Here is a 26,335-nt window from a genome sequence, read left to right as displayed (position 1 = left end):
TCTCAAGTGCCCATTAGAGCTGCTGTCCCAAGCCTAATGGCTTATTTATCTAGCTGATCTTACCACTAGCTTTCAAGTATCAGAGAGTATGACGGTAATCAACCTTGGGAACAAAAGAATACATGTTTGCCTAATTCATAATTTTATTCCAGGCCCTGAAAGACTAAAAAGCCTTTAGGAAAGTACACAATTGCTGGCTCTATAGGGTTATATGTAATCACTGAATCTACTAACAGTTCACAGGTCAAGGGAATCAGTCTCCTCTCCTGCTCACATGAACATACGACATGACCCATGAGGATGTCACAGGTATGGCAATAAAGTCAAGTTCAGGAACTGTTGAGGTTGTTCAAACTGTATAGATGGTTTTTCACACTGTGCACATAAGCAGAATACTGGTATCTAAGACCTCAACCCCTTTGTGTAGAATCAAGAGCATTTGGGGCTTTCTTTTACATTTGCAGACTGTCCTCTTAGGACCGATTATTCTACACCCACCCCAGGTAGTTTATGCACAGAAGTTAAATCTGTTTGGGAGGGTGCCATTTGGTCAGAAATGATAAAAACGTATTTTAGAATGTAAGCTCCTTTATCTAGGGTTATGAATCCAAGCAATTATTCCTTTATTCCTTAATTCATTTAATTATTCATCCACCCATTCCAAAGATTCTGTGCTAAGCATCATAGTACCTACTCTAGGCTAAGTGGTATCCTAGGTTTTGGGGGTACAGAGCTCAATCCAGGAGATATCAGTCGTCTAGCAAGGATGACATTTATGAAGGATGATAGGTCTACAGCAGTGGTTCCAAGGGAGGCCTGTGTCTAGAGTTCTGGCAGGAAGCTGGGTATGATGAAATGCATTTTCATCCGTCTATTCAAGACATGAATGGAGCCAACCACTGTACTTGGAACTAGAAATATAAAGCTCACCCATACTTTACACTTTCCCTCCCTAGCAGTCAATGAAGCAGAGTTATGAGTTCCAAGCCCCAGTGATGACTCTTAGAAGACCATGCAGGATTTCCAATGGACTGAGCTGGTGAAGGATGATGAGGAAGGAACCCCAGAGAGGTGTGTGTGTGTTGGGGATATGAATATTCATAGAGGCTCCTTCCTGCCAGCACTGAATGACACCCCCTCTTTTTTTGTTTTTGTTTTATTACTTTCTTGGAATTGCTTGAATCCTTTGCCACTATCACTACCTATTGTTTCTGAACTGTTTCCCCCCCAAGTCTGGGTGTCTTTTAAAGTTTTATAAATTTTTTAGTTCCAAAAAGCAAGCACAGAGTCCTTAAAGCATTGCTTCTCAAAGTGTGTTCTGTGAACCAGCAGCATCAGCATCACCTGGGAATTTATTAGAAGTGTTTGAATCTCACCCCATCTATACCAAACTGGACTCTGGGTGCAGGCAGCAGGATACACATCACATGTAGCCCTCCACATGATTCTGATGTCTGCTCACATGTGGCAGCTACTGCTTTAGAGGAAACTGAGAAAAGCCTATCATTTCTGTGTCTGATTAAGGCATGACAAAACACACTTGTTTACTCCTTTGCCTTTCAGACCCCTGTTCTGAGTGCTGGACATGGAATTCAGAGGGCTGAGTTCTAATCTTAGTGCCAGAGTAACTTTCCTTTGGACCCTGACCACAGTCCAGCATCTCTGGAGCTGGTGGCCTCTGCTGCACATTGAGGCTATGGGCCCAGGGGATCATTTCCCCTACTTGTCCAGGTTCTCATTTACATACTGAGGTGTTAAAGGCTGAAAGAAGGCTCCACCACACTGGCTATGTGGGATCTCTGATGTGGGCTAATCTGGTATTTGCTCATCATGGTTGGGTAGAAACCTTAGTAGAAATAGTAATGGGGCCTCCTAATGCCAGGAGTGGGAGAGCTGAGGTGGCAGCTCTCCTCAGTGGCAGCTGAGGTGGCAGAAGCAGGAAGGGTCAAGGAAGGGCGAGGAAGCTCTGGTGATTGACTCTTATGTCCTTCCACCCACTCTTCTCACTGTGTGCGGGCACCACCAAAGACCCCAGAGTGGGCCAGCCCAAGGACAAGGTGAGAAATCATGTACAAGCTGAATATGGCCCAGGTAATGAGTTGGAAGAGGTAAGCGGGAGGGTGCTAAGGAGAAAATACCATGTAGCTCCTGGAGAAGACCCGAGTCCCTGAGCCCTGAGCTCCTCCCCAGGTCCAATCACATGCCAGGAAGCCTGTGTGTGTGCCATCTCAGGGAGGATGAAGGACGAAGGACTGTGAAGATGACAGGGATTGAAGAAACACAAGTCTCACTGACCCCAACAAGTCATTTGACCACTCCAGGCCTCAGTTTCTTAATCCCTAAAGGGAATATAATCACGCCTGCTTTACCTGTCTCATAGGTGCAAGGTAAAGTTAATGTAACTGATAAGATAATGAAAAAATAATCATGAACTCATTCTAAGTGGTGCTGTTATGGTTTGGGAGAGTGAATGACAGTCCCACAGTGTCTCATCAGGGCAGAGAATCCTTACCTTGAGAGTCAGGGTGCAGATGGGCAGAAACAGTTGAGTTACAAGAACACAGTGTTATCAGTGTAATTCAGGAAAAAAGGAGAGCCGTGGGCCTTGGTCATTCTTCACTGAACCACAACAAATTTGATTTAACATTAACTCTACCACAGAAGTGGTTAAGGAGGTCATTCTTCCCACTCAGGCCCAGCAGATGGAGGGTGCCCTCCTGGCGATCTCTCCTTACCTGGGTCTCTGCAGCAGCGTCATCACCCTCCCAGGCTGGAAGTGGCTTGCTCGGCATTGTGTTTTCGACATATTGGAATGGTGAACAATTTTGAGACCTTGGCTCGGCTTCACTCTTCATTTGGGAATTGATTTTTCCTAAAAGAGGAAATGCATATGAAATCACAATCAGCTTCCTTCAACTCTTCACAAGTTTAGGGAGGAGGGGAGGACATGCAGAAATAATCAACAAGGTCCAAACACGGCAGAAGCTTGGTTTGCCAACATTCCATCCCCTGCGAGTCTTGCTAACAGAAACGTCTGCATAATTACATGCATCGTTAGAGGACGTTCAGTCTTGGAGACCCAAAGGCAAAGTGCCCTCGGACCACTTTTCCACAAGATGTTGACAGACTTTCCATGTTAGAAAGCATTTAGTGGGCAAACTGCTTGGGAAAGACTGATCATTCTCCAGGTAGTGTTATATTAATACATCAAATAGCAAATAGATTTCCTCTTATCCCTTGAGGTTGTCACAGAGCACTGGGTTGAGCCCCCTGTGTCACACAGCAAAGTCCCACTTGCTATCTGTTTTACATATGGTAATATACATGTTTCCACACTATTTTCACAGTTCGTCCCACCCTTTCCTTCCTCCTGTTCTCTACGTATGCATCTCCACTGCTGTCTTGCAAATGGGTTCATTGGTATCAACTTTCTAGATTCCATATGCATGTGTTAATATACAATGAACAAACGGGTTTCATTTTTGGAGAATATCTCGGAGTCTTCATTGTGCTAATGGGGACAGTCATGATTTCCAAAGGGAGGATTTGAATTTGCAGCTTTTCCCAAACACGGTTGATTAGGGAGCCCTGATTGGTCCCATTACTTCATGGGAAATAGATGGGGAAACAGTGGAAACAGTGTCAGATTTTATTTTTGGGGGCTCCAAAATCACTGCAGATGGTGACTGCAGCCATGAAATTAAAAGACACTTGCTCCTTGGAAGGAAAGTTATGACCAACCTAGATAGCATATTCAAAAGCAGAGACATTACTTTGCTGACAAAGGTCTGTCTAGTCAAGGCTATGGTTTTTCCAGTGGTCATGTATGGATGTGAGAGTTGGACTGTGAAGAAAGCTGAGCGCCAAAGAATTGATTCTTTTGAACTGTGGTGTTGGAGAAGACTCTTGAGAGTCCCTTGGACTGCAAGGAGATCCAACCAGTCCATTCTGAAGGAGATCAGCCCTGGGATTTCTTTGGAAGGAATGATGCTAAAGCTGAAACTCCAGTACTTTGGCCACCTCATGCGAAGAGTTGACTCACTGGAAAAGACTCTGATGCTGGGAGGGATTGGGGGCAGGAGGAGAAGGGGACGACAAGAGGATGAGATGGCTGGATGGCATCACCGACTCGATGGACATGGGTTTGAGTGAACTCCGGGAGTTGGTGATGGACAGGGAGGCCTGGGGTGCTGCAATTCATGGGGTCGAAAAGAGTTGGACCTGACTGAGTGACTCAACTGAACTGAACTAAACTGATTTTCCTAGCAACCTGATGAAGATCATTTTGAAATAGGTGGTTTGGGAAACTGCACTGCTGCTGCTGCTAAGTCACTTCAGTCATGTCCAACTCTGTGTGACCCCATAGACGGCAGCCCACCAGGCTCCGCCATCTCCCTGGGATTCTCCAGGCAAGAACACTGGGGTGGGTTGCCATTTCCTTCTCCAATGCATGAAAGTGAAACGTGAAAGGGAAGTTGCTCAGTCATGTCCGACTCTTAGGGACCCCATGGACCGCAGTCTACCAGGCTCCTCCGTCCATGGGATTTTCCAGGCAAGAGTACTGGAGTGGGGTGCCATTGCCTTCTCTGGGAAACTGCCCAGAGGCCCTTAAAGGTCTCGCTGGGCAGTACTGTGCAAGCTCACATGTGCATACGCCTTCAGAGCTTTTCTAACACTTCAGATTCTGATCCTGATTCGGTGGTCTGGAGTGGGGTCTGAGAACTGGTATTTCTGACAAGCTCCCAGGGGTTGCTGCTGGCCCAGGGATTACATTTTAAGTAGCCAGGGTGCAATTAGCAGAGAACGATTAAAGTTCCTCCATAACCCATAATAGTGGACTAACCTGCACAGTGTAGCTCTTCCTCATGTCGGAATGGAGAATTAGTGTTATTATTGCTCCAGCCTCAATGATTATCAATAGGACATGCTGTGAGAGCCTCTCAGTAGCATTCTGCTTGTGAGCAGAAGCAAAGTAACCGTATTTTCATCAGCAATGGGAGATCTGTACAGTTACTTCCATTTTTGATATGGGGATAAGAAAATAACCAATTCCAATGCATATTTTAACCAGAAGTGACTGCGTGAAACTACCTTCCTTTTGTTCCATCTAGTTTTCTGTTCTTTAATTTTTAAGACGAGTAACCAATGGTCACAGAAGAGAAGTCTTGGAAAGCAGGCCTTGCCTCTGACACATGGTGACAACAACCTAAGGTGGGCAGGAAGTTTCAGGATGCACAGCACAAAAATGTCCTGCGTCGTGTTGACCTTACTGTCTACCATATACCACTTTTTTTGTTTTATAACTCTTCATGACGATTTAATTAAGACACACACCTTAGAAAACTGAAGCACTGAATATTAGCAGCAAGATCAGAACAATCTCCTTCCTATTCTCTTCCTATGAAGCAATTCAAGGCTTGCGGTTTCTATTCAATTTGTTATAATGACAGTGTTTAATCATGGAGTCTGCTCGGCAGCCAGTTGCTGAATTGAGGTCACACATGTGGCTAGTCAGGCATGGAGCACATAATCTATAACTACGATTTCGCCCCTGAATCTCTGGAGGCTGTGTCATTAATTAACAATGCATTTACTTCAAAAATAATATGCATTCGGGCCTTTTAAAATGTAGCCTTGGCTTGAGATGAGCAGAAGTTTGTGATGAAACACTCACAGCAGTTAGTATTACTGTGTGGAGGAAGAACTCAGCCATGGAAATACCCAATCACACTGATTCAAAGATGTTTAATGAAAAGTCTTCATTTCTAATTTCTCAGAAGCCCCTGGTATAATCTCTACTTGTGGCTGCTTTCTCATCATCAAATCATAAATGAAAGCCTTCAGAATTCTAGCGCATATGTTTATGCACATCATAAATGCAACATGGGCCATACAAGTTACAAATTATTTAGTGTCATCCTGAACTGTAATAAATATTTTCAATCCTGAGTGAACAGTGAAAAAACTTTGACTCTTAGCCTGGTCCTGTCTTTAATCATGAAAGCCTGTTTCAACTGACTGTAGCGAAGGATAGTTCTTCTCAGGCGGAAGGCTCCCACCATTCCACTGTCATTAATGCACAATCTACTGCTAATATATCAAACTACATTTTTTATAGTTCAACATATAAATACATTTGAACAGGATAGGAATATGTCAGAAGATGTATGTTTCTGGTTAGAGGGCAAACAACATTTCAGCTAAATTTATGTCTTGGGCCTAGATTGGTCTATACTCAAAGTTAAGATTTAAAAGATAAAATCTGAAGTGTGTGTCATATAGGTGTCTCTGTATCCGTTTATATGTCCATATACCTGTGCTTACCAGCTGGTTTCCTTTATGTGTGTATGGGCATGTGCATGTTAAGTCGCTTCAGTTTGTGTCTGACTCTTTGCAACCCCATAGACTGCAGCCCCTCAGGCTCCTCTGTCCATGGGATTCTCTGGGCAAGAATACTGGAGTGGGTTGCCATGCCTTCCTCCAGGGGGTCTTCCCAACCCAGGGATCAAATCTAGGTCTCCCACATTAGCAGGTGGGTTCTTTGCCACTAGGGCAACCTAGGCTCCTTGAATAATACTAAGTGATGATGTTCAGTACTTACTTTTGTAACTTTTGGGGGCTCAGACAGTAAAGAGTTTGCTTGCAGTGCAGGAGACCTGGGTTCAATCCCTGTGTTGGGAAGATCCCCTGGAGAAGGCAATGGCAACCCACTCTGTATTCTTGCCTAGAGAATCCCACGGATGGAAGAGCCTGGCAGGCTACAGTCCATGGGGTCGCAAAGAGTCAGTCACAAATGAGTGCCTTCACTTCACTTTGTAACTTTTCGGTTGAGGACATAAAGGGATTTCATGCATACACACTTCCACTGGGCAGAGGCCATTGACTGACCTGGTGGGAACCTTTTCTGGTGCTTGTTTTCCATTTTTGTGAGCAAGTACATGACTTTGATGAGAAAACAATCTCATCTGAAAGGTAAGGGGCACTGTACCTGAGGAGGCTGGTTTGGGGAGGAGACTCTGAAGAGGTCGCGTCCCTCTGGCAGTCATGATGGGGTCGGATGTGGAGTGAACAATGGCATTGTCTGCAGAGCCCTGGCTATCTGCAGAGGAAGGCACTTCTCTTTCAAGGGTCTGGGCTCTGATGGAAGAGGCTGCACAAAGGGCCGGTTGGAGAGACAGGATGGGGTCAGTGTCCTCAGGGGAGTCTGCTTGGCGTATGTATCGTCCCGCTGCACGAGTTCCTGAGTCTGGGAGTGGGAAGGTTCCAATCCCACTGTCCAGGGTCCTCATCTGGCAGTTTGTTTCTAGACAGAGTAACATAGTGAGGGTTAGAGACGGCTCACATCAAAGGAGAAAAGGATCACGAGCATTTGGATCTGGTCTGGAGGAAAGGGGATATCTAGAAGGAAGAAGTACTATTAAGGTTGTAGTAAGTTTCTAATGAGTGGCATGAAACAGACATTTATTAGAACACAGACATATTCTCATAACATAATACGAAGTTACAAGGCTGGCCATTATTGACAGCAAGAGTCATGTGTATGTACAATGTGCATGGTTGCCCAGAGTTGTAAAAGAAAAAGAACAGTCATTAGAGGCCAAAAATTATTTTTGCTCACTCTTATTTCAATTGAGAACCATATGACTTCAATCAATTGGGTGACATTAATTAACTGAAATAAGAAGACTAATAAGCACACATAACAAACTGAAGTGATGTCCTAACAAAGGAGATTGTGCATCTTTTATCATGAATTATCATCCATCCAGTAGTTCACTAAGTCTCTGGCCTCTCAATTTGACTGTGAGGACAAGTAATTCACACAGTACAAGGGCATTCCCCCCAAATACCTCACTTATCATGTGGGCTTCCTTTGACTCCACTGCCATCTAAGGTCTTACTGAGGTTACAGGGCCATTTTCTGTCTTTCCATCTACCTTTCTCAATGGCCAAAACTCATCAGTGCCCTTCGGAGTTCTTGTTTCCAGGGATCCCACTATTCGCCAAAACAAACCAAGCTGATTTCACCATATGTGTGACATATTCTGCTGGTTACGTCTCAACTTTAAAACATTTTTTATCCAAGAAAAAATATAATATCTGAAAAAAGTTATTACATAGTTAATTCCCAAAATGTAGTTTATCTAAGCTAATGAGATAGCTTCCAAGATTTGCCTGTGACCCAAAAGTCTCCTATTCACATTACAATCTTAGAATGAAACATCCTTAGTATAATTTATATTACCATCTTAGTCTAGGACTGGGGAATAGACACATCTTAGCACTGTGTTAGGCATGGTGAGGAATGTAATAGAATATGTCATGATCTTTGTACCAAGAGGCTCAACAACTAACATTTCAGTGGTGCTTGGAGTCTGGTTTCTGCTAATAACTAATTGTGTGAACTTGCCACAGAAGATCCTTAACCCCTCAAGGTCTCAAGTTCCTTATGAGTTGCTGTGAGAATAAAAAAAATACGTGCACTGTGGAATTTCTTAAATTTAGCACACCATTAATAGCTGAGTGAAGGAAATAATGAATGATGACATAGACAATATGCTGCTGCTGCTGCTAAGTCACTTCAATCGTGTTCGACTCTGTGTGACCCCACAGATGGCAGCCTACCAGGCTCCGCTGTCCTTGGGATTCTCCAGGCAAGAACACTAGAGTGGGTTGCCATTTCCTTCTCCAATGCATGGAAGTGAAAAGTGAAAGGGAAGTCGTTCAGTCATGTCTGACTCTTTGCAACCCCATGGACTGCAGCCTTCCAGGCTCCTCCGTCAATGGGATTTTCCAGGCAAGAGTACTGGAGTGGGGTGCCATCGCCTTCTCCGACAATATGCTAGGGATATTTATTAGATTTCAGTAGATATGATAGGTATATAGTTATCTTTGAGGATTTTTCTTACAAATCTCACTGAATGTACAGCAATTAGTATCTGAAGAGCAGATCTGCCTATTCCCCCACTGTCCCCCTCGAAACCTCTTTGCTCTGAGTAATAGAATTCTGGAAATTTCTGGATACTAAGGTGAAAACAAAGGGGGGTGGAGATGGGTACAGAGCTGACTTTTATAGGTTCTATTAGGTTTAGTGCTTGGTTTTAGAAGCTCTTAGGAAAATGGAGTCCCCATCAAAAGAGAGGATTCAGTCTCCAAAGTGAAAGTTAGGAAGGTGCAGATACCCGTTCTCCAGTATGGTGCCATTTAGCCATCTCACATGCCATCTGATCTCAAGAGACTCGTCATGGACTTCAGGAGCCCTGAATCACACAGCTATAGTCTGAGCTCTTTCCTAGAACCACAAGGGCTAAGTTTTAGGTCCATTCATTTCAGGGCCTCCACGCGGTCAGCTTTCTTCTCACTCAGCTTCCCATATTGTTCATTATCTTCTCTGCTCATTTTCTCCTCAATTAAGCAAACTCAATTGCTACAAAAGAGACTTTTAGAAAAATACTCAGCTGTTTGCATGGGAATGCACAGCCAGAAAAGAAAGATCTTCTTATTCAAAATTTGGTGTCCTTTCTTCATGCTAACCTAGATATATAGCACTCCTCATGTTTAACATGTCCATATGTTGTACTTGGGACAGTTTTAACTATCTAAATTATTTCAATCTCACACAGAAGGGGATCAGTCCTTAGGGATGAGGATCAAAAATTCATGGAATGTAGCAGCTCTGATGTGTCAGTCCCTATGTGCCCCAAGGTGCCTGCCATAATAATTTCCTCCCACCATTTTCAGGATACTTCCGTTCTGGGTTTAACAATTAACAGTTCTAGAGCTCTGTTCACGTGACGGCTCAGTTAACAGTCACTGAGGCAGCCTTGTGAGCTTAAGGCACACAGAGTGGCCCCTACTTCTGGTCAGAGAGCCCAGCTTGTCCTCTGGACCTGGTTCTGGCCCTGAACACCAGCTGGCTCCCATGCTTATCCTGAAAATGGAGTCAGTGGTTGGCATTTCTGGTATCTGCATAGTTCCTGAGAACCACAGTTACTCAGTCTCTCTTCCTGCACCCTCTTGGATTGCATCTGTAGACTTCCATGCCAAGGGTTTGTTTTTTTTTTTAAATCTTATCTCTCTAGGCTTGGTGATAGGCATTGCCTCCAAGGGCAATATTTATTTTGGCTTGGTTGAAGAATTCTGTAGGCATTTTATGGGTTAATATAGTCCCCTGAAATGCAAACTCAAAAAGCAAAGTAGGATTCTTGGCAACCTTTCTAGTGATTTTCTGGGGAAAGGCCCCAGACATCAAAGCCTGTTGATACTGCCTGGCCTGGAACACTAGGCAAGGAATAGGACAGGGAGAAATATGGGGTAGGAAGAATGATAAAGGAAGTCTAACTCTCGTGCTCTTCTGAGGACACCAACATTTTTTCACATCTGTCCCTTTAAATTAATCTTCTTTCTCTTCTCTCCCTCCACAATATTGTCCTGGTTAGAATCTATAAAACAGAACTTCTGGTATTCCTGAGTTTTCTCATTCTCTCAGAACTGTGTGCATTGACATTAACCTCAGAAATCATCTGCTATTAAACCCATCTTTTTATTTCTAAAAATTATAGATGCCAAATGTAGTGAATTTGAAGGACTCAATTTTAAGTACCTATGAAATGAGGTGTGGACAGTCAGGAACTCAGACACCATATGCCAAGTTCCCCCTCAAGCAAAATCTCTCCAGAATGCAAAAACCTTTGGAAATAGAGTTTATAGTGAAAATGCTGACACCTTCTTTATGTAGTTTCTTTAAGGCACTATAAGTTTCTCACAGTTCATAAAAAAAATATTGTAACCTAAAAAAGTGTTAGATATTGTACTTTTGAAGTTAGTTTATGCTCCCCTCACCCAGGAAATTAGAAGAACTCATAAAATAATTGAATAAGATAAGAATAAAGATCATGACATCTGGTCCCATCACTTCATGGCAAATAGATGGGGAAACAGTAGAAACAGTGACAGACTTTATTTTCTTGGGCTCCAAAAATTACTGCAGATGGTGGCTGCAGCCATGAAATTAAAAGACTCTTGCTCCTTGAAAGAAAAGCTATGACCAACCTAGACAGCATATTAAAAAGCAGAGACATTTCTTTGCCAACAAAGGTCCATCTAGTCAAAGCTATGGCTTTTCCAGTAGTCATGTATGGATGTGACAGTTGGTCTATAAAGAAAGCTGAGCACCAAAGAATTGATGTTTTGAACTGTGGTGTTGGAGAAGACTCTTGAGAGTCCCTTGTTCAGAAGGAGATCCAACCAGTTCATCCTAAAGGAAATCAGTCCTGAATATTCATTGGAAGGACTGATGCTGAAGCTGAAACTCCAAATCTTTGGCCACCTGATGCAAAGAACTGATTCATTGGAAAAGACCCTGATGCTGGGAAAGATTGAAGGCAGGAGGAGAAGGGGACGACAGAGGATGAGATGGCTGGATAGCATCACCGACTCAATGGACATGAGTTTGAGTAAGCTCCAGGAGTTGGTGATGGACAGGAGGCCTGGTGTGCTGCAGTCTATGGGGTCGCAGAGTCAGACATGACTGAGCGACTGAACTGAAATGAATTGAAGAATAAAGTTCAAAGGCACACACTGGCTTTGCATCCACATTGAGTTGATTCAGTCTTGGCCTCAGCAAGTCTAAGCAAGTCTAAGACACATTTGTGTCTATGAAAATAGCTGCCAAAAGGGCCTTGCCAATGAGTTTAAGGACTGGGTCACTAGGTGGATCAGCAGGTTTCATTCTCTCAAGGTCATCAATGACTTCTCTGTCCCTGGTAACTTGTCATCCCATTTGCTTTCTGTCTCCCAAGGTAAGTTTTCTCAATTATCACCACCAATAAGCCCCAGATGTTTCATGAGATGACTTACAGTGGTGCTTCCCAGTCCTTTTAAAGTCCTGGCACACACAAGAATTATTTGACTCACCAAGGAACACACCACTTGCTCCTGGACCCCTGGCCACCTGAGACCTGAGGGCTTAACATCTCAGTACACCTGGGGTCCATTCATGGCACATCAGCATGGTAGGGAATCTTCCTTACTAGGGACTTGGGACCTTCTCTTACTATGACCTTTATTTTGCATACCTGTGGCAGGAAAGGAAACGAACAGATTTGCAGTCTGTTAACAGCTGAGCGACTGAACTGAACTGAACTGAACTGAGCAGCTGATAGAAGGATCTCTAGGCCCATCTTTTTTGGAAAGAATGTTGAGAGTACTTGGGTTAGGAATACTGTCTGGCCTCAAAACTTCAGTAAAAAGGGATTTATTGTGCCTGAGAGAGGGGATGAGTGGGCTAGGGGTGAGCAACAAAGAAGGGTGACATTCTGTGTGCGATGGTGGCGAGAGGACATTTTGGAGAAACATTTCAACCTGGGGCTTTTCAACTGTTAGCTTAGGATGTGCAATACAAAATCTGCACTCAGCTCATCAGCGAGCATAAGCCCTCTGCTCCTGAATCAGGTGCCCCAGCAGGTGGCTTTAATTTCCTCATTTGAAAATTAGATTATATAATCTCCATCACAGAGGTGCTCTGAGGACTAGAAACACAGCATACAATAAACTATAGCACAATGCCTGGAACAGGTACATAGCTATCATTCAGAAATGGTAGCAATTCTCAAAATAAGTGTTATTAGACTACTAGCATCCTGGGGACAGACTAGGTTTTACCTATCTCCTCAGAATTCACAGGAAGCCCATTCCTGACTCTGCTAAGTCACTTCAGTCGTGTCCAACTCTGTGCGATCCCGTAGACGGCAGCCCACCAGGCTCCCCTGTCCCTGGGATTCTCCAGGCAAGAACACTGGAGTGGGTTGCCATTTCCTTCTCCAATGCATGAAAGTGAAAAGTGAAAGCGAAGTCACTCAGTCGTGTCCGACTCCTAGGGACCCCATGGACTGCAGCCTACCAGGCTCCTCCGTCTATGGGATTTGCCAGGCAAGAGTACTGGAGTGGAGTGCCATTGCCTTCTCTGATTCCTGACTCTACTTTACCTTTATTCCACTGAACAGTAATTATATGCTGATAGAGATGATGAGATTTATAGGCCGAGAGAGTGTCTGGTTTAGTCTCCACCACCCATGCTCAGCACATGCCTGACACATAGTCAGCTCACATGGAGTGCAAGAAACAACAGGTGGATGAAAAACAGCTCTCATCTTTAGAAAATTCTTCCCGAGATTAAGTTAAATATGAACTTTTCCTTTTGAAACCCCAAACTGCTGCTTTCTGTTCTCACTTCAGCAACCAGAGAAAACAGCTGACTTCATTTTTCTCTGTAGCTGTATTTCTTTTACAGCCAGACTTCATTAATTCAGATAGCCAGGGGGATAAGATCATTCAGAATAACTGAATATTTTAAAGACAGATTTCTTAATACTTCCAAGCCCTTAGAGCAAAGGTCAGTGACCAAGATAAGGATAGCACACGCAATGTGGCTTCAGCATCCACATTAGTCCCTCCCCTGCCTCAAAGCATCACTGGGCTGGAGGTCCCAGGTCTGGCATCATTCCTCTAGCCCCCATCCTCAGGAATGCAGATGCCAAGCTGAGCGTCAGCATTGCCTTCAATATCAGCACCCACAGTTGTACAAGAACCAAGTTCTCACAAAGGCAAGTTCCTGGGAACTACTTGTAGGAACAGTTGCAATTATTCAGTAACTTCTTATATTCTTTACACAAAACAGTGAGGATTTTCTCTTTTCAAATAATTTGTTCTTATAATTGTCTTCTTCTTGAATCTTCCAAACTTGTTTTACACTGTTGCCTTACATTGTAACATTATTTTCAAAAATAGCTGCAAAAGGAAAATCTTATTTCCAGCACTGCTTCAGATAATATAAATTTCCAAGTTGGTGGAATCTGCATTAGCACTGATTTGGAGTGTTTGGGAAGGGCCACAAAATCATTTTTTCCTCAGCCTTCTCTTCTCCAGATAAAGTATCTCAACTTTTTTTTTTCACAGATCCTATCTCACAAATCTTTAATTGCTTGAATATGTAAACCAAAACTCCTGGTATTATTAACATATCTGTCCAAAGAGATTATTGTATAAGACAGACTTAAGCAAATGTGCCTTGAGTTCCAAATTAGTCTAAATATTCAGAAGAATGAAGTGAAAAGAGAATAAGCTCCAGAGTTGGAAAGAGGAGGCCTGATGACCTTCCTGGCTACCTGCTGGCTGTATCAAAAAAGTGACTTTTTAAAAAAACTATCCTGACCTCATATAATCATAGCTCATTGGTGATAAGCCTGGCACAGTGCATATTACAAAGTAGGTGCTCAGAAAGTTTCCAGAAGGGGTTTGTCAGGGAGAGGTGAGGGCCTCTGCAGGTACATGATACCTGTACTGTCATGGAATTGAAGACTAATCAAACCTTTGCCTGTGTGGTCAGAATTCTACTGCAGCACCCGAGTACATTTCACCAAACAGCTACCCTGGTTATTTCCTAAGCAAGTGCCATGTGACAACCATTTCCTTGGGAATTAGTTGATCACATTGTCATGAACAATTACAAACATGAGGCAAAGTACCTGGAGTTGGCTGCAAGCTGCCTTGTATATAGAAAAGATGGAGCCCATTCTCTCAAGAAATCTATTTTGGAGTTGACACCAGAAAGGTTTTTTAAAAGGCCTAGACAAATGAGGTTTACTGATTTTCCTTTGCTCACAGACTTATTACATTCTCAGGGAACACTCCCAAATTAGCAAGCTGTGATTTTCAGTCTATCCTAAAATGTTACATACTTGCTTCGGTGCAATGATCTATTCTCTCTTATATATTCAAGCAAACTACTTCATTCAGTGTCACTGTTTTTCTCCCTTCCATACTCATAAATCCTCAGAAAATGGAAAACTTTAAAACCCAAACTCATTTTTACTCTGAGTACTTTGATCATATCTACAAAGTTTCAGTCAAACATGCAATGAGAACCCAGTGTAATTTACCAGCCAGAAAGAGCAATTTATGGGTGTTTAACATTCATACCATATTATTAATTGGCATATGTTCCCATAAGGCAATTGTTCATGTAACTAAGTCTTTGCATGAGTTCTCTCCAAGTTCCTAAACATCTTAAGCTACATGTGGCACTGGCAATATAAACTTAAACTGCAGATGGGAGAACAGATCTCTTTATTTGCACATCATTCTCTTCATCTGTATGGCTGAAATAAGTTTTAAAAAAAAACAAGTCTGTTGCCAAAGTCATATCAATTAAATGGAGGTTATTCATTCTAAGTTTACTCTGTGGTTTTGTTAAAGTAGTCTAAAATGACTATACTGGTTATTTACTCACAAGCGTTGGGTAACTTTTGACTGTGGCATTAAGATGACCTTCTGGAAGAGTAAATTCAATTTGATGGTTTCAGAATGCGTGTGGAGACTTAGCTTCTAAGTTCAAATTGGATTTAAGCTTTGTGAGATTTTAAAAATATATAGGCGACTGCAAATTTGTTTTCCAACCCATGTGTTCTCTTTGATATAAAGGAAGACTGGAACTTTGGGGGTCTGGTGAACTAGTACATGGGCTTCCCTGGTGACTTAGCAGTAGAGAATCCACCTCCCAATGCAGGAGACACGGGTTCGATCCCTGGGTTTGGAAGATCCCCTGGAGAAGGAAATGGCAATCTACTCCAGTATTTTTGCCTGGAAAATCCTACGGACAGAGGAGCCTGACGGGCTACAGTCCATGGGGTCGTAAAGAGTCGGACACATCTTAGCGAGTGAACAGCAACAAACAACACCGGTACACAGAGAACGAAAATGAGAAAAACTGAAGGGAGCTAATGTGACACATATTTAAAAAGGAAAACATTATAAGACTCCTTTGTCAAGATGAAGAACAAGTTATTTAAACCAACATAAAAGATGTGCTATCTCAGGATGGGTTGGTATCCTGTGGATCTAATACTGTCAGTAGTAAGATCACATAAAATATTGTAGTGGTATGTGACTTAAGGACATAAATTGGAAAAGGTCAGGAATATGTTCTAAATGTCTGTGCTGACCATGAATTCACAGAAGCCCTTCTTGAATTTATGTAATTATTCATCTGGCATAAACCCTGAGAAAAAATTCCTTAAGTTTGCTGTATGTTCCTTCCTGTCGTTGACACTAAGACAACCTTCTGGGATGGCCCTTGGTCGAGTATTCTGAGACTTTTTTTATGCAACTTTCCAAATCCTTCTTGATTTTACAAATTTTAATACTTTTCTTTAGACTCTTATCCCTCTAGACTGAAAAATCTTGAGCTCTTCACATAACTCCTTCATGTCTTGCTATCCTGCTGTGCCTGTCTTGTAAAACAGTGGTCAGACTTGTACGGGGTATTTACTGTGGTCTTCCCTGGTGGTTCAGATGGTAAAGAATCTGCCTGCAATGCGGGAGACCCAGGTTCGACTGCTGGGTTGGAATGATCCCCTGAAGAAGGCAAAGGCTACCCACTCCAGTATTCTTGCCTGGAGAATGCCATGGACAGAGGAGCCTATAGTCCATGGAGTTGCAAAGAGTCAGACATGACTGAGCAACTAACGCTTTCACTTTCATAAGAGCAGGGTAACATGATCACTACAGTTTAAAAACCAGCATTTGCTTGACTTGGTCAGGTGGTCTAGGAACAGACCTGGATCCCAGATTCTTGCATCTTGTTTCAGAACTCACCACTTCCAGGTTAAAGTCCTTATTAATAAGAATACAATATAGATTACTCCCATCTCTGCACAGAGAGATGGTTACCAATCAACCACTTTCCTAATCATATATCAAGTATTGTCCTCCTCAGATACTTTTCTTATTGAAAAAAAAGTTAATTTTATTAGCAAAACTTTCTAGAGTAACACCAAAATGTAGAACCACAATGGTTCCAGCTCTGATCTGTGACCATCATTTTTTTTCTAATTTAAGAAATGCTATTTTATCTCTCTCTTTTGTTTCCAATTATTCTTACTCATTCTATATCCACGACATAATTGCTCTGATCTCAGTTTTTTTTTTTTTCCTCTTTATCTAACAATAATTTAGCTATTTGTTTCTTTTAATCCACTTTGGGACTGGTGCTTATAAAAGGCATGCTGTGCTTTTGTGCTTAGTTACTCAGTCGTGTCAGACTCTTTGTGACCCCCATGGACTGCAGTCCACCAGACCTTTCTGTCCATGGGGAGTCTCAAGGCAAGAATACTAGAGTGGGTTGCCATGCCCTCCTCCAGGAGATCTTCCCAACCTAGGGATCAAACCCAGGTCTCCCACACTGCAGTTGGATTCTTTACCACCTGAGCCATCAGGGAAGCCCTTAAAAGGCATAATAAAGTTCTAAACAAACAGTGTTTACTGGTTCTCCTTAGTTCAAAGAGGTATTGTATTCTCAGATCACATCGCCAAATTTGTAAATTATAATTTCCCCTTAGAGAAAATACAGCATATTTATCCTAAAAGGCTATCCTTGTATCTGTCTAATGATCTAACTTCTCTCTCAGCTTCACTCCATCTCTATCTGCTCTGCCAAAAGGAAGTGAAAAGTTGAACAATTATCTGGTGAATCTGATAGACACAGATGGCTATTATGGGTAAATCTGTCTTTCTAAATCTCTAAGACTCCATATCAGGTTTCCTGAATTATATGGACAACTGCCTCTACTCTCCGTTTTACCTGCCTGGATAACATCTGCTCTGATAAGGCAAGTGAGGAAAGGGAGGAGAGAAAATAAATTGGAGGTAAGCTGCTGCAGGAAGAGTGTCAAAGCAACTTAATTTGTTAGGAAGCCTATAAAAATAGAGGAGCATGAGGAGATTCAGATTTATCAGTTTAAAAACAGATTAAAAATATTAAAGATGTTTATAAGAGCTTAAGCATCCTATGTATTACAAACCTATTTTTTAAATTAAAATTTTACATACTCTAAAATTACAAATTATTTTAGTTTGTTTTTATTACATTATTGATATTTAATAAAAGGGCCCCAGAAAGATAAGAATTTAAAGCTCATGGTTGTTTTTCTCCATTTGTCTCTCTCTATATTCAATGCTAACGATTTTTCAAATTGTATGCAAAAAGGAAGAAAAAAGCTTAAATCTTCATGCCCTGAAATTTAAAAAAAAAACAACATTCTCTTTCATGTGCCTTACTTGCTTGGTTCAGGATTTTAATTAATATAAGGTAATCTATTTTAAGTGGATATTCAAGGATCATTTATTTTTCTTTTATGTGACTGTAGCTGAAATGTGGGTGAAGAGAAGGCTAAAGTAGATATGAGCCTATCTTTCCAGTTCAGCTGTCACTCTCCACTCTCCAATATTCCATGGTTGTTTCTACAGGAAGATAATAAAGAAGTAATGAAATCCAACAGACCAAAGGATATGAATATGGGTAAAAATATATAGAGATTTTTGCTTCTGTCCATTAAGGATTAACTATATCAGGAACAACATACACTATTAAACACTGTTTTCAGGTATTGGACAGCAGGGAGCATAGAACTTGATCTCCGGATGAAGGAAAACAAATGAAGTGAGCTCTGTAATGTCTGCAGCCAACTGCTGGGTGGTGGTTTCCAGACTGAAAACGAAGAGAAGAAACATGAACAGAGTCTAGAGGGCCTGCTGAATTGAAGAGGTTAATATAGGCGTGTGTGTGTTGGTGGTGGTGGTGGGGTAGTCAAAGCAGCTAGAATTTGCAGGGCTATGTCTTGGAAAGAAAGGATAATAGCTGAAATTTTCCTACAGTCTTGAACTATGTATTAACCTGCACATGCATGAGGTGAGATTCATGAGGTCAGAGAAGCAATGATTATGAAGCTGTAGGTTAAATAATTTTTTGAGCTCACATAAGGCTGAAAATAGTTTACATTTCCATCATCTATGGAGAATACGCCTTTCAAAAGATGGAACACATGATATAGTCCTAAAAAGGGTCAAACCATAGTCATGAAGCTAAATCATTCCAGAAAAAAGTCTCCCATGGATTGTCATAACAAAAAGAGCAAGCTTGAAAAATAATATTAATCTGTAAATAACTGCACCCCCAAATAAAGAACAACAGTCTTTATAGGAATACAATGAAACCAAGCACTCAACAACGTAAAATTGACAGTTTCTGGCATCCAATCAAAAATCATTACTAGGCATGAAAAGAAGCAGGAAAATATGCTCCATATCCAAGAGAAAAGTTAATCAGTAGAAACAAAGTAATGAGATCATGAAATTAAATAAGAACTTAAACATATTGTAGATGTCATAAATATGTACAAAGATATAAAGTAAAACTGGAACATAATTAGGAGATATTAAAATAATAAAAATATACAAGTGGAAACTGTAGACAGGAAAAAATACATCCAAATAAAAAAACACACTATACAAAATTAACAGTAGATTTCAGAGCTATTAGATACAGCATAAAGAAAGATCAGTGAATTTTAAAACGTAACAAAATAAATTATCCAAAATAAGGCACATAGAGAAAAAACAGTTAAAGACAGAGAGTCTATCAGTGACCTGGAAGTCAATACAAAACAGTCTAAATATGTATAATTGGAGCCCTGGAAGGAAAGAATTTGGCAGTGGAAAAATTATGTGAATTAATAGCCAAAAGTGTACATATTTGGAAAAAAAAAAAGCTAGAAACCCAAAATCTAAGAAACTCAATGAACCTGAACCTGAACCAACATGGAGAAAATGACATTTAGACTCATCATAATCAAGCTATTGAAAATCAATAATACAGATGAAATCTTAATGGCAACTGAGAAGAAAGATACTTTACAGAACAGAGGGAAAACTGACAGCAGACTTCATGCTGGAAACTACATAAACCAAAAGAAAATGAAATCACATCTTTAAAGTCTTGAGAGAGGGGAAAAAAATCCAACAAAACCTTTCAAACTTTAAAAAATTAATTTGAATTAATCACCTTCTCAACTAATTTAAAAACCAAGGGAAAATATATGCTTTTCAAACTAACAAAAAGCGGAGAGAATTCATTGCCCAGAAAATTTTTAGTGTAAGATATTAAGGGAAGCTTCACAAGCAGATGAAAAATATGTATCAGGTAGAAATCAGGATGGATATAATAGAATGAAAATAGAAAGAAATGTAATTATATGCTATATAAAGTATATTTTTCTTATTTTTAAAATCTCTCTAGAAGATAATTCACTAAAGTTAATTTACAACATATTGCAAGGTTTTCAACATCTAGAAGTTAAATATCCAACAATAGTATAAACAGTGAAAAAGATTATAAGAAAGTAATCTGTAATACAGATAGATATATTATAGATAGACTGCTAAAGGAAAGATGTAATTACATTTAAACATTAGTTCATTCACTAAACCAAGCCAAAACAAAAACCCACTAAACCCCAAAGATGTATACTAATAAAGTGCAAATGGAGGTAAAGTGGAATCATAAAAAAATACCCAATTCAAAAGACGGCACATACAGCCCCAGAGACCAGGAGGACACAAGCTCCCTGGGGGAAGCTCCTAGAGAAAAAACTTTAAAAGAAACTGTCCATGACCTAATGCATTTGATTAAGTGGAAATTAATATTGAAAGGGGCCTTACAATTTTGTTGGAGAATTTGGAATCAAAAAGCAGCACATAGAAACCTGATAATTGGGATAAAATGTCATTATTAATCCTAGAAAAAATTCTAAGCTATATAAGAAAGGAACTTATAAGTAGTATAATTGGTTCATTACTGAATAGTATTTACATAATCATAAAGCTCTAAACAATACATACTAAGTTAACCAAAATCTGTAATACAGTTTTTTGGAAGAAAAAGGGAAGAAGAAAGGATCAAGAATGCAAATTCATAATTTCACATAATATAAAGTCAATAGATAAGTTTACATTTTCAAAAACTCAAGAAATGGCAGTGTTCATTTGTCATTTCAGAATATAGAGGTGCAAGGCTGAAAGAAATAACTGAAAGACTAAAAACTAGCCGTACTCTGGGCCCCAGGGCTCTGAGGACTGGGGCAGAGAAATTTGTTTTTATTATGTCTTAGAGAATTTTTTAACTCGAAACTAGAATAAAATAAAAATCACCGGTGCAAAAACCAAAACCAAAAAAACAAAAGAAGGCAGAAAAAGAGGCAAAAATATAAATAACAGATGGAATAAATAAAACATATTACGATAATAGATCTAAACCCAATTAAACTAAATTAAATATCCCAATTAATAGGCTGAGATTGTTAAATTTGGTTTTTAAAAAATCAAGACCCAATAATATGTTATTTATGAGAAATCTGCTTTAAATACATTCATGGATCAGAATATTCAATACTATTCAGATGTCAATTCTCTCCAAAATGATCTATAAATTCAATGCATTCATTGAAGTTAAATGCACTCATATGCAGGTCAAGGAGAAGGCAATGGCAACCCACTCCAGTACCCTGGCCTGGAAAATCCTATGGATGGAGGAGCCTGGTAGGCTGCAGTCCATGGGGTCACTAAGTTGGACACGACTGAGTGACTTCACTCTCACTTTTCGCTTTCATGCATTGGAATAGGAAATGGCAACCCACTCTAGTGTTCTTGCCTGGAGGATCCCAGGGATGGGGGAGGCTGGTGGGCTGCCATCTATGGGGTCACACAGAGTCAGACACGACTGAAGTGGCTTAGCAATATGCAGGTCAAGAAGCAACAGATAGAATCAGACATGGAACAACAGACTGGTTCCAATTTGGGAAAGGAGTACATCAAGGCTGTATATTGTCACCCTGCTTATTTAATTTATATGCAGAGTACATGATATGAAATGTGAGGCTGGATGAATTACAAGCTGGAATCAAGATTGCCAGGAGAAATATCAACAACCTCAGATATGCAGATGACACCACCCTTATGGCAGAAAGTGAAGAGGAACTAAAGAGACTCTTGATAAAAAAGAAAGAGGAGAGTGAAAAAGTTGGTTTAAAACTCATCATTCAGAAAACTAAAATCGTGGTATCTGATCCCATCACTTCATGGCAAATAGATGAGGAAACAATGGAAACAGGGACAGACTTTATTTTTGGGGGCTCCCAAATCACTGCAGATGGTGACTGCAGACATGAAATTAAAAGACACTTGCTCCTTGGAAGAAAAGCTATGACAAACCTAGACAGCGTATTAAAAAGCAGAGATATTACTTTACCAACAAAGGTCCATATAGTCAAAGCTATGGTTTTTCCAGTAGTCATGTATGGATGTGAGAGTTGGACTATAAAGAAAGCTGAGCACCGAAGAATTGATGCTTTTGAACTGTGGTATAGGAGAAGACTCTTGAGAGTCCCTGGACTGCAAAGAGATCAAACCAGTCCATCCTAAAGGAAATCAGTCCTAAATATTCATTGGAAGGACTGATCCTGAAGCTGAAGCTCCAGTACTTGCAGCTGACTCATTGGAAAAGACCCTGATGCTGAGAAAGACTGAAGGCAGGTGGAGAAGGGGATGACAGAGGATGAGATGGTTCGATAGCATCACCGACTTGGGGGACATGAGTTTGAGCAAACTCAGGGAGATGGTGAAGGACAGGGAAGCCTGACTTGCTGCAGTCCATGGGGTCGCAAAGAGTCAGACACGACCAAGCAACAGAACTGAACTGGATGCACTCAAAATCAAAACACTATCAGGCTTTTTTATAGACACTGAGAAACTGATTCTAAAATTCTTTAAAAACGCAAACATTTTTTAGAAAGTAAAACAACGTCAGAAGACTGACAGTACACAATACCTGAATTCTATTTGGCTACAGTAAGCAAGACAATGTGGTCCTGGGTTAGGATTTGCATATAGATCAGTGGAACAGAACACATATCAGAAATAGACTCACAAATACATTGTCAATTGATTCCTGACAAGGATGACAAGGTAATTTAATAAGGGAAAGGTATATCTTCAACAAAAGGTACTGGAAACACTGAATATTCATACAGAGAAAATTGAACCTCACCTCTTTCCTTATACCCATAAAATTTCTAGAAGAAAACAAAGAAGAATATTTCTGTGATGTTGGATTAGGTAGCACTTTTTTAAACACAACTCAAAAACATGAACCATAAAACAAAAAAAAAAGTTAAAAAAAATCTTTCTCTTCAAAAGTATTGTTAAGAAAATTAAAAGGCAAACAACAGATTGGAAGAAAATGGCAAAAATATTTCAACTAAGGGATTTGGATATAGAATAAAAAGACCTCTCATGCAATAATGAGGATAAGCAACTAAATAGTAAATTGAGCAAAATATTTGAATGCATGTGTCACCAAAGAAGATACATGGATGGCAAATAGACACATGAAAAGATGCTCAACATTAACATACATAAGGGAGACATGAATGAAAAATCACCATGAGGGGACTTTCCCTCGTGGTCCAGTGGGAAAACATCTACTTTCCAATGCAGGGGGTGTGGGTCTGGTCCCTGGTTGAGGAACTACAATCCGACATGTCACAGGGCAACTAAGCCTGTACTCTACAACTAAAGAGCCTGTACTCTACAACTAAAGAGCCTGTGTGCTACAAGCTACACCCAGCACAGCCATGAATAAAGTTAGGGGATACATTTAAGAAAATTTTAAAAGATAAAATCACAATAAGATATCATTATACTCCTCTAAAAATGGCTAAAATTCAAAAGACTAAGAATATTAAATGTTGATGAGAGTGCTGAATAAGATGAATTCTCATATCTTTTTGGTATGAGTACAGAATGGTAAAACTTCTTTGGAAAACAGTTTGGCAGTTTCTTGTAAAGTTAAACATACACTCATCATGTGACCCCACAATAATACTATTACCCAAAAGAAAGAATAATATCCACCTAAAGACTCACATACAAATATGTATAGCAGCTTTATGCATAATACCTAAGCAGGAAATAACTGAAATGTCCATCAACTAGTGAATGGATAAACAAATGTGGTATATCCATACAATGAAATGCCTATCAGCAACAACACACACACACACACACACACACACACACACAAACTGAGGATACAGATAACAACATGTGTGATTCTCAAAACCATTATGCTAATTAAAAGAGGCCAAACCTCAAATATTACATACTGGTTGATTAATTCCACTTACATAAAATTCTAGAAAAGGCAACACTAAAGTGACAGGAAGCAGATCAGTGGCTGGTTACCCAAGCCCAGTGGTGTTGAGAGAGGTTTGGATGTAAAGGGGCATGAGGGGATACTCTAGGGTGATGAAAATGTTATATATCTTAATTGTGATAGTGGTTCTACAACCACATATATCAATTAATCAAAACTCACTGAACTGGATGCTTGCAATGGGTACATTTTGTTGTTAGATATATTATAACTACCAATAAAGATTTACTAAATCTTTAAATCCAAAAATTTAAACAATCCTGGTTAAACATGGCTGAACAGAGGAATTGGACTTTCCCCACATATAACTTTGAATAAACTTTAGAGGTATCTGAAAGTGATGTTGAGGAGGACGTTTCTTCAGGACTCACTAGGAAGCAAAACTGGAGCCATTCCTTAATCTTAGATCCATGTAGCACACAAAAGGCTTTGGGTACAGGGAGGCCAGGTGTGCTGCGGTTCACGGGGTGGCAGAGTTGGACACGACTGAGCGACTGAACTGGAACTGGATTCCTTCATCTTTTCAATAATCTTGGGAAGTAGCTACTATTATCCCCAGTTGGTAGAGGAGGAAGCAAAGCTCTTAGAAATGAAGATGGTGATTGGACAGAGTACAAGTCCAGCTCCAAAGCTCAGGCTCCCTCTATTCTTCAACCTACCTGCCAGTAGGGTTAGGGATCCCCATTATCAGAGAGCCTGCCAGGGACTGTGTAGTGTAGTACTTCTCCAGCTTGGGACATGGTACCTAGACCCCTGGTTTCTCTGGATGTGTGTCCCAGGCTTCTTTGCAACAAGGGTCCTTAAGAAGGCAGTAAATCATGACTGTACAAGCAGCCTAGATATGCTCTGTGCTGATGCATTTGACCTTCATCGTACCTCGTATTTCTGCAGCATAACATTTGCTGACTGCTAACTATGGTGCACGCATTTTGCTTGCATTGGGTTACTACGCAACATGCAATGGACACATTTTACATATGAGGAAACTGAGGTTTTTAAGGTTAATAAAGTTGCCCATGATCATATAGCTACAAGCAGGCTTGACTGTACGTGATCCCAATGTTGTCTTCTATGTTCAGTTTACTGAACACTCTGAATGAGTGAAGTGGAATGCTTTTGGTGGATAGTAACACATTAAACAGTAAGTATGTGTTATCTCACAGTCCATGATTACAATGAGTTGCATGCATGTGTGTGTGCTCAGTCCCTCAGTTGTGTCCGACTCTTTATGACCCCATGGAGCCTGTCAGGCTCCTCTGTCCATGGGATTTTCCAGGCAAGAATACTGGAGTGTGTTCCCATTTCCTAGTCCAAGGGATCGTCCTAACCCAGGGATCAAATCTGTGTCTCCTGTATGGGCAGGAGAACTCTTTACCATTGAGCTTCAGGGAACAGCTTTAGGGCTGCTTTAATCTGGGTTTCCCTGCAATTTGCTTGACTCTGCCCTTCCTGTATCTCGGCTTTCTCTTCCTGTTGAGGTAGGAGTTGGTTGGAGTAGTCCTGCAACAGTCAGCTCTACATTCCCAAGATTAGACGGAAAGAGAAGCTGATTCCATATGAAACTCTCTATACCTAAAACCATAATTAGTCAGATGAGGGTCACAAGCTCATTCCTGGACCAATCCATGTCACTGGGAGGATGCCACTCAGGGGGTGGCTCAGGCCTGGATTCTCATCACTGGCAAAGGGATGTGAGGGCAATCTGGTTGCAACATCTGTCACCACATTGATCTCCAGGACTGGTTTGGCTGATCTGGCTGGCTAGGCAGGTGCCCCCTTCCTCTGAAACCTGCTTGTTCGGTTGAAGAGGACGACCATCGCTGATAGAGGAGGACAGGTCTTCGGTCAAGAGTATACAGGTAGCTGTGCTCCCCCTCTGGAACCTCCAAACAAGCTCTCATCACTGGCAGGGACAGTTACCATGACTGTGCTAATCACACAGCACCCCTGGAGCAGAGACGAATGTTGGGGTGGCAACCATAATATGAGCTACATTCTTTCTTAGTTATTATTTCAATGGAATTGTACAGCAACAGTATGTGTCAGTGATAATTTCCATTTTACAGGTGAGAATGCAAATGCACAGGGAACAGATGTCTCTTGGGGACATGAGTACATACACAGCAGCCAGGATTCAAAGTCAGGTCTTCCAAGTTCACAGTTCTTTTCACTGCTTGGCAACTACTCTGACCTTAACCCATGCTTCCTCCTCAGAACCAAATTCTAAGATGC

General features: G+C 40.9%; 1 protein-coding gene across 8 annotated transcripts in view; it reads right to left on the bottom strand.

Annotated features, from left to right (window-relative positions):
* Window positions 1-26,335, bottom strand: part of NCKAP5 (NCK associated protein 5) — a 1,211,030-nt gene that overhangs the window by 74,062 nt on the left and 1,110,633 nt on the right. For all 8 annotated transcript variants that reach the window (XM_070799923.1, XM_070799938.1, XM_070799949.1 and 5 more), the window contains 2 exons: window positions 6,989-7,303; window positions 2,736-2,872 (listed from right to left, as the gene is read on the bottom strand). In XM_070799923.1, the coding sequence (XP_070656024.1) occupies window positions 2,736-2,872; window positions 6,989-7,303 (452 nt within the window). The remainder of the gene's footprint in view (window positions 1-2,735; window positions 2,873-6,988; window positions 7,304-26,335) is intronic.

The sequence above is a fragment of the Bos indicus genome, chromosome 2, assembly GCF_029378745.1.
Source record: "Bos indicus isolate NIAB-ARS_2022 breed Sahiwal x Tharparkar chromosome 2, NIAB-ARS_B.indTharparkar_mat_pri_1.0, whole genome shotgun sequence".
In the NCBI taxonomy this organism is placed as follows: Eukaryota; Metazoa; Chordata; class Mammalia; order Artiodactyla; family Bovidae; genus Bos; species Bos indicus.
This window is presented reverse-complemented; position numbering and strand designations above follow the sequence as displayed.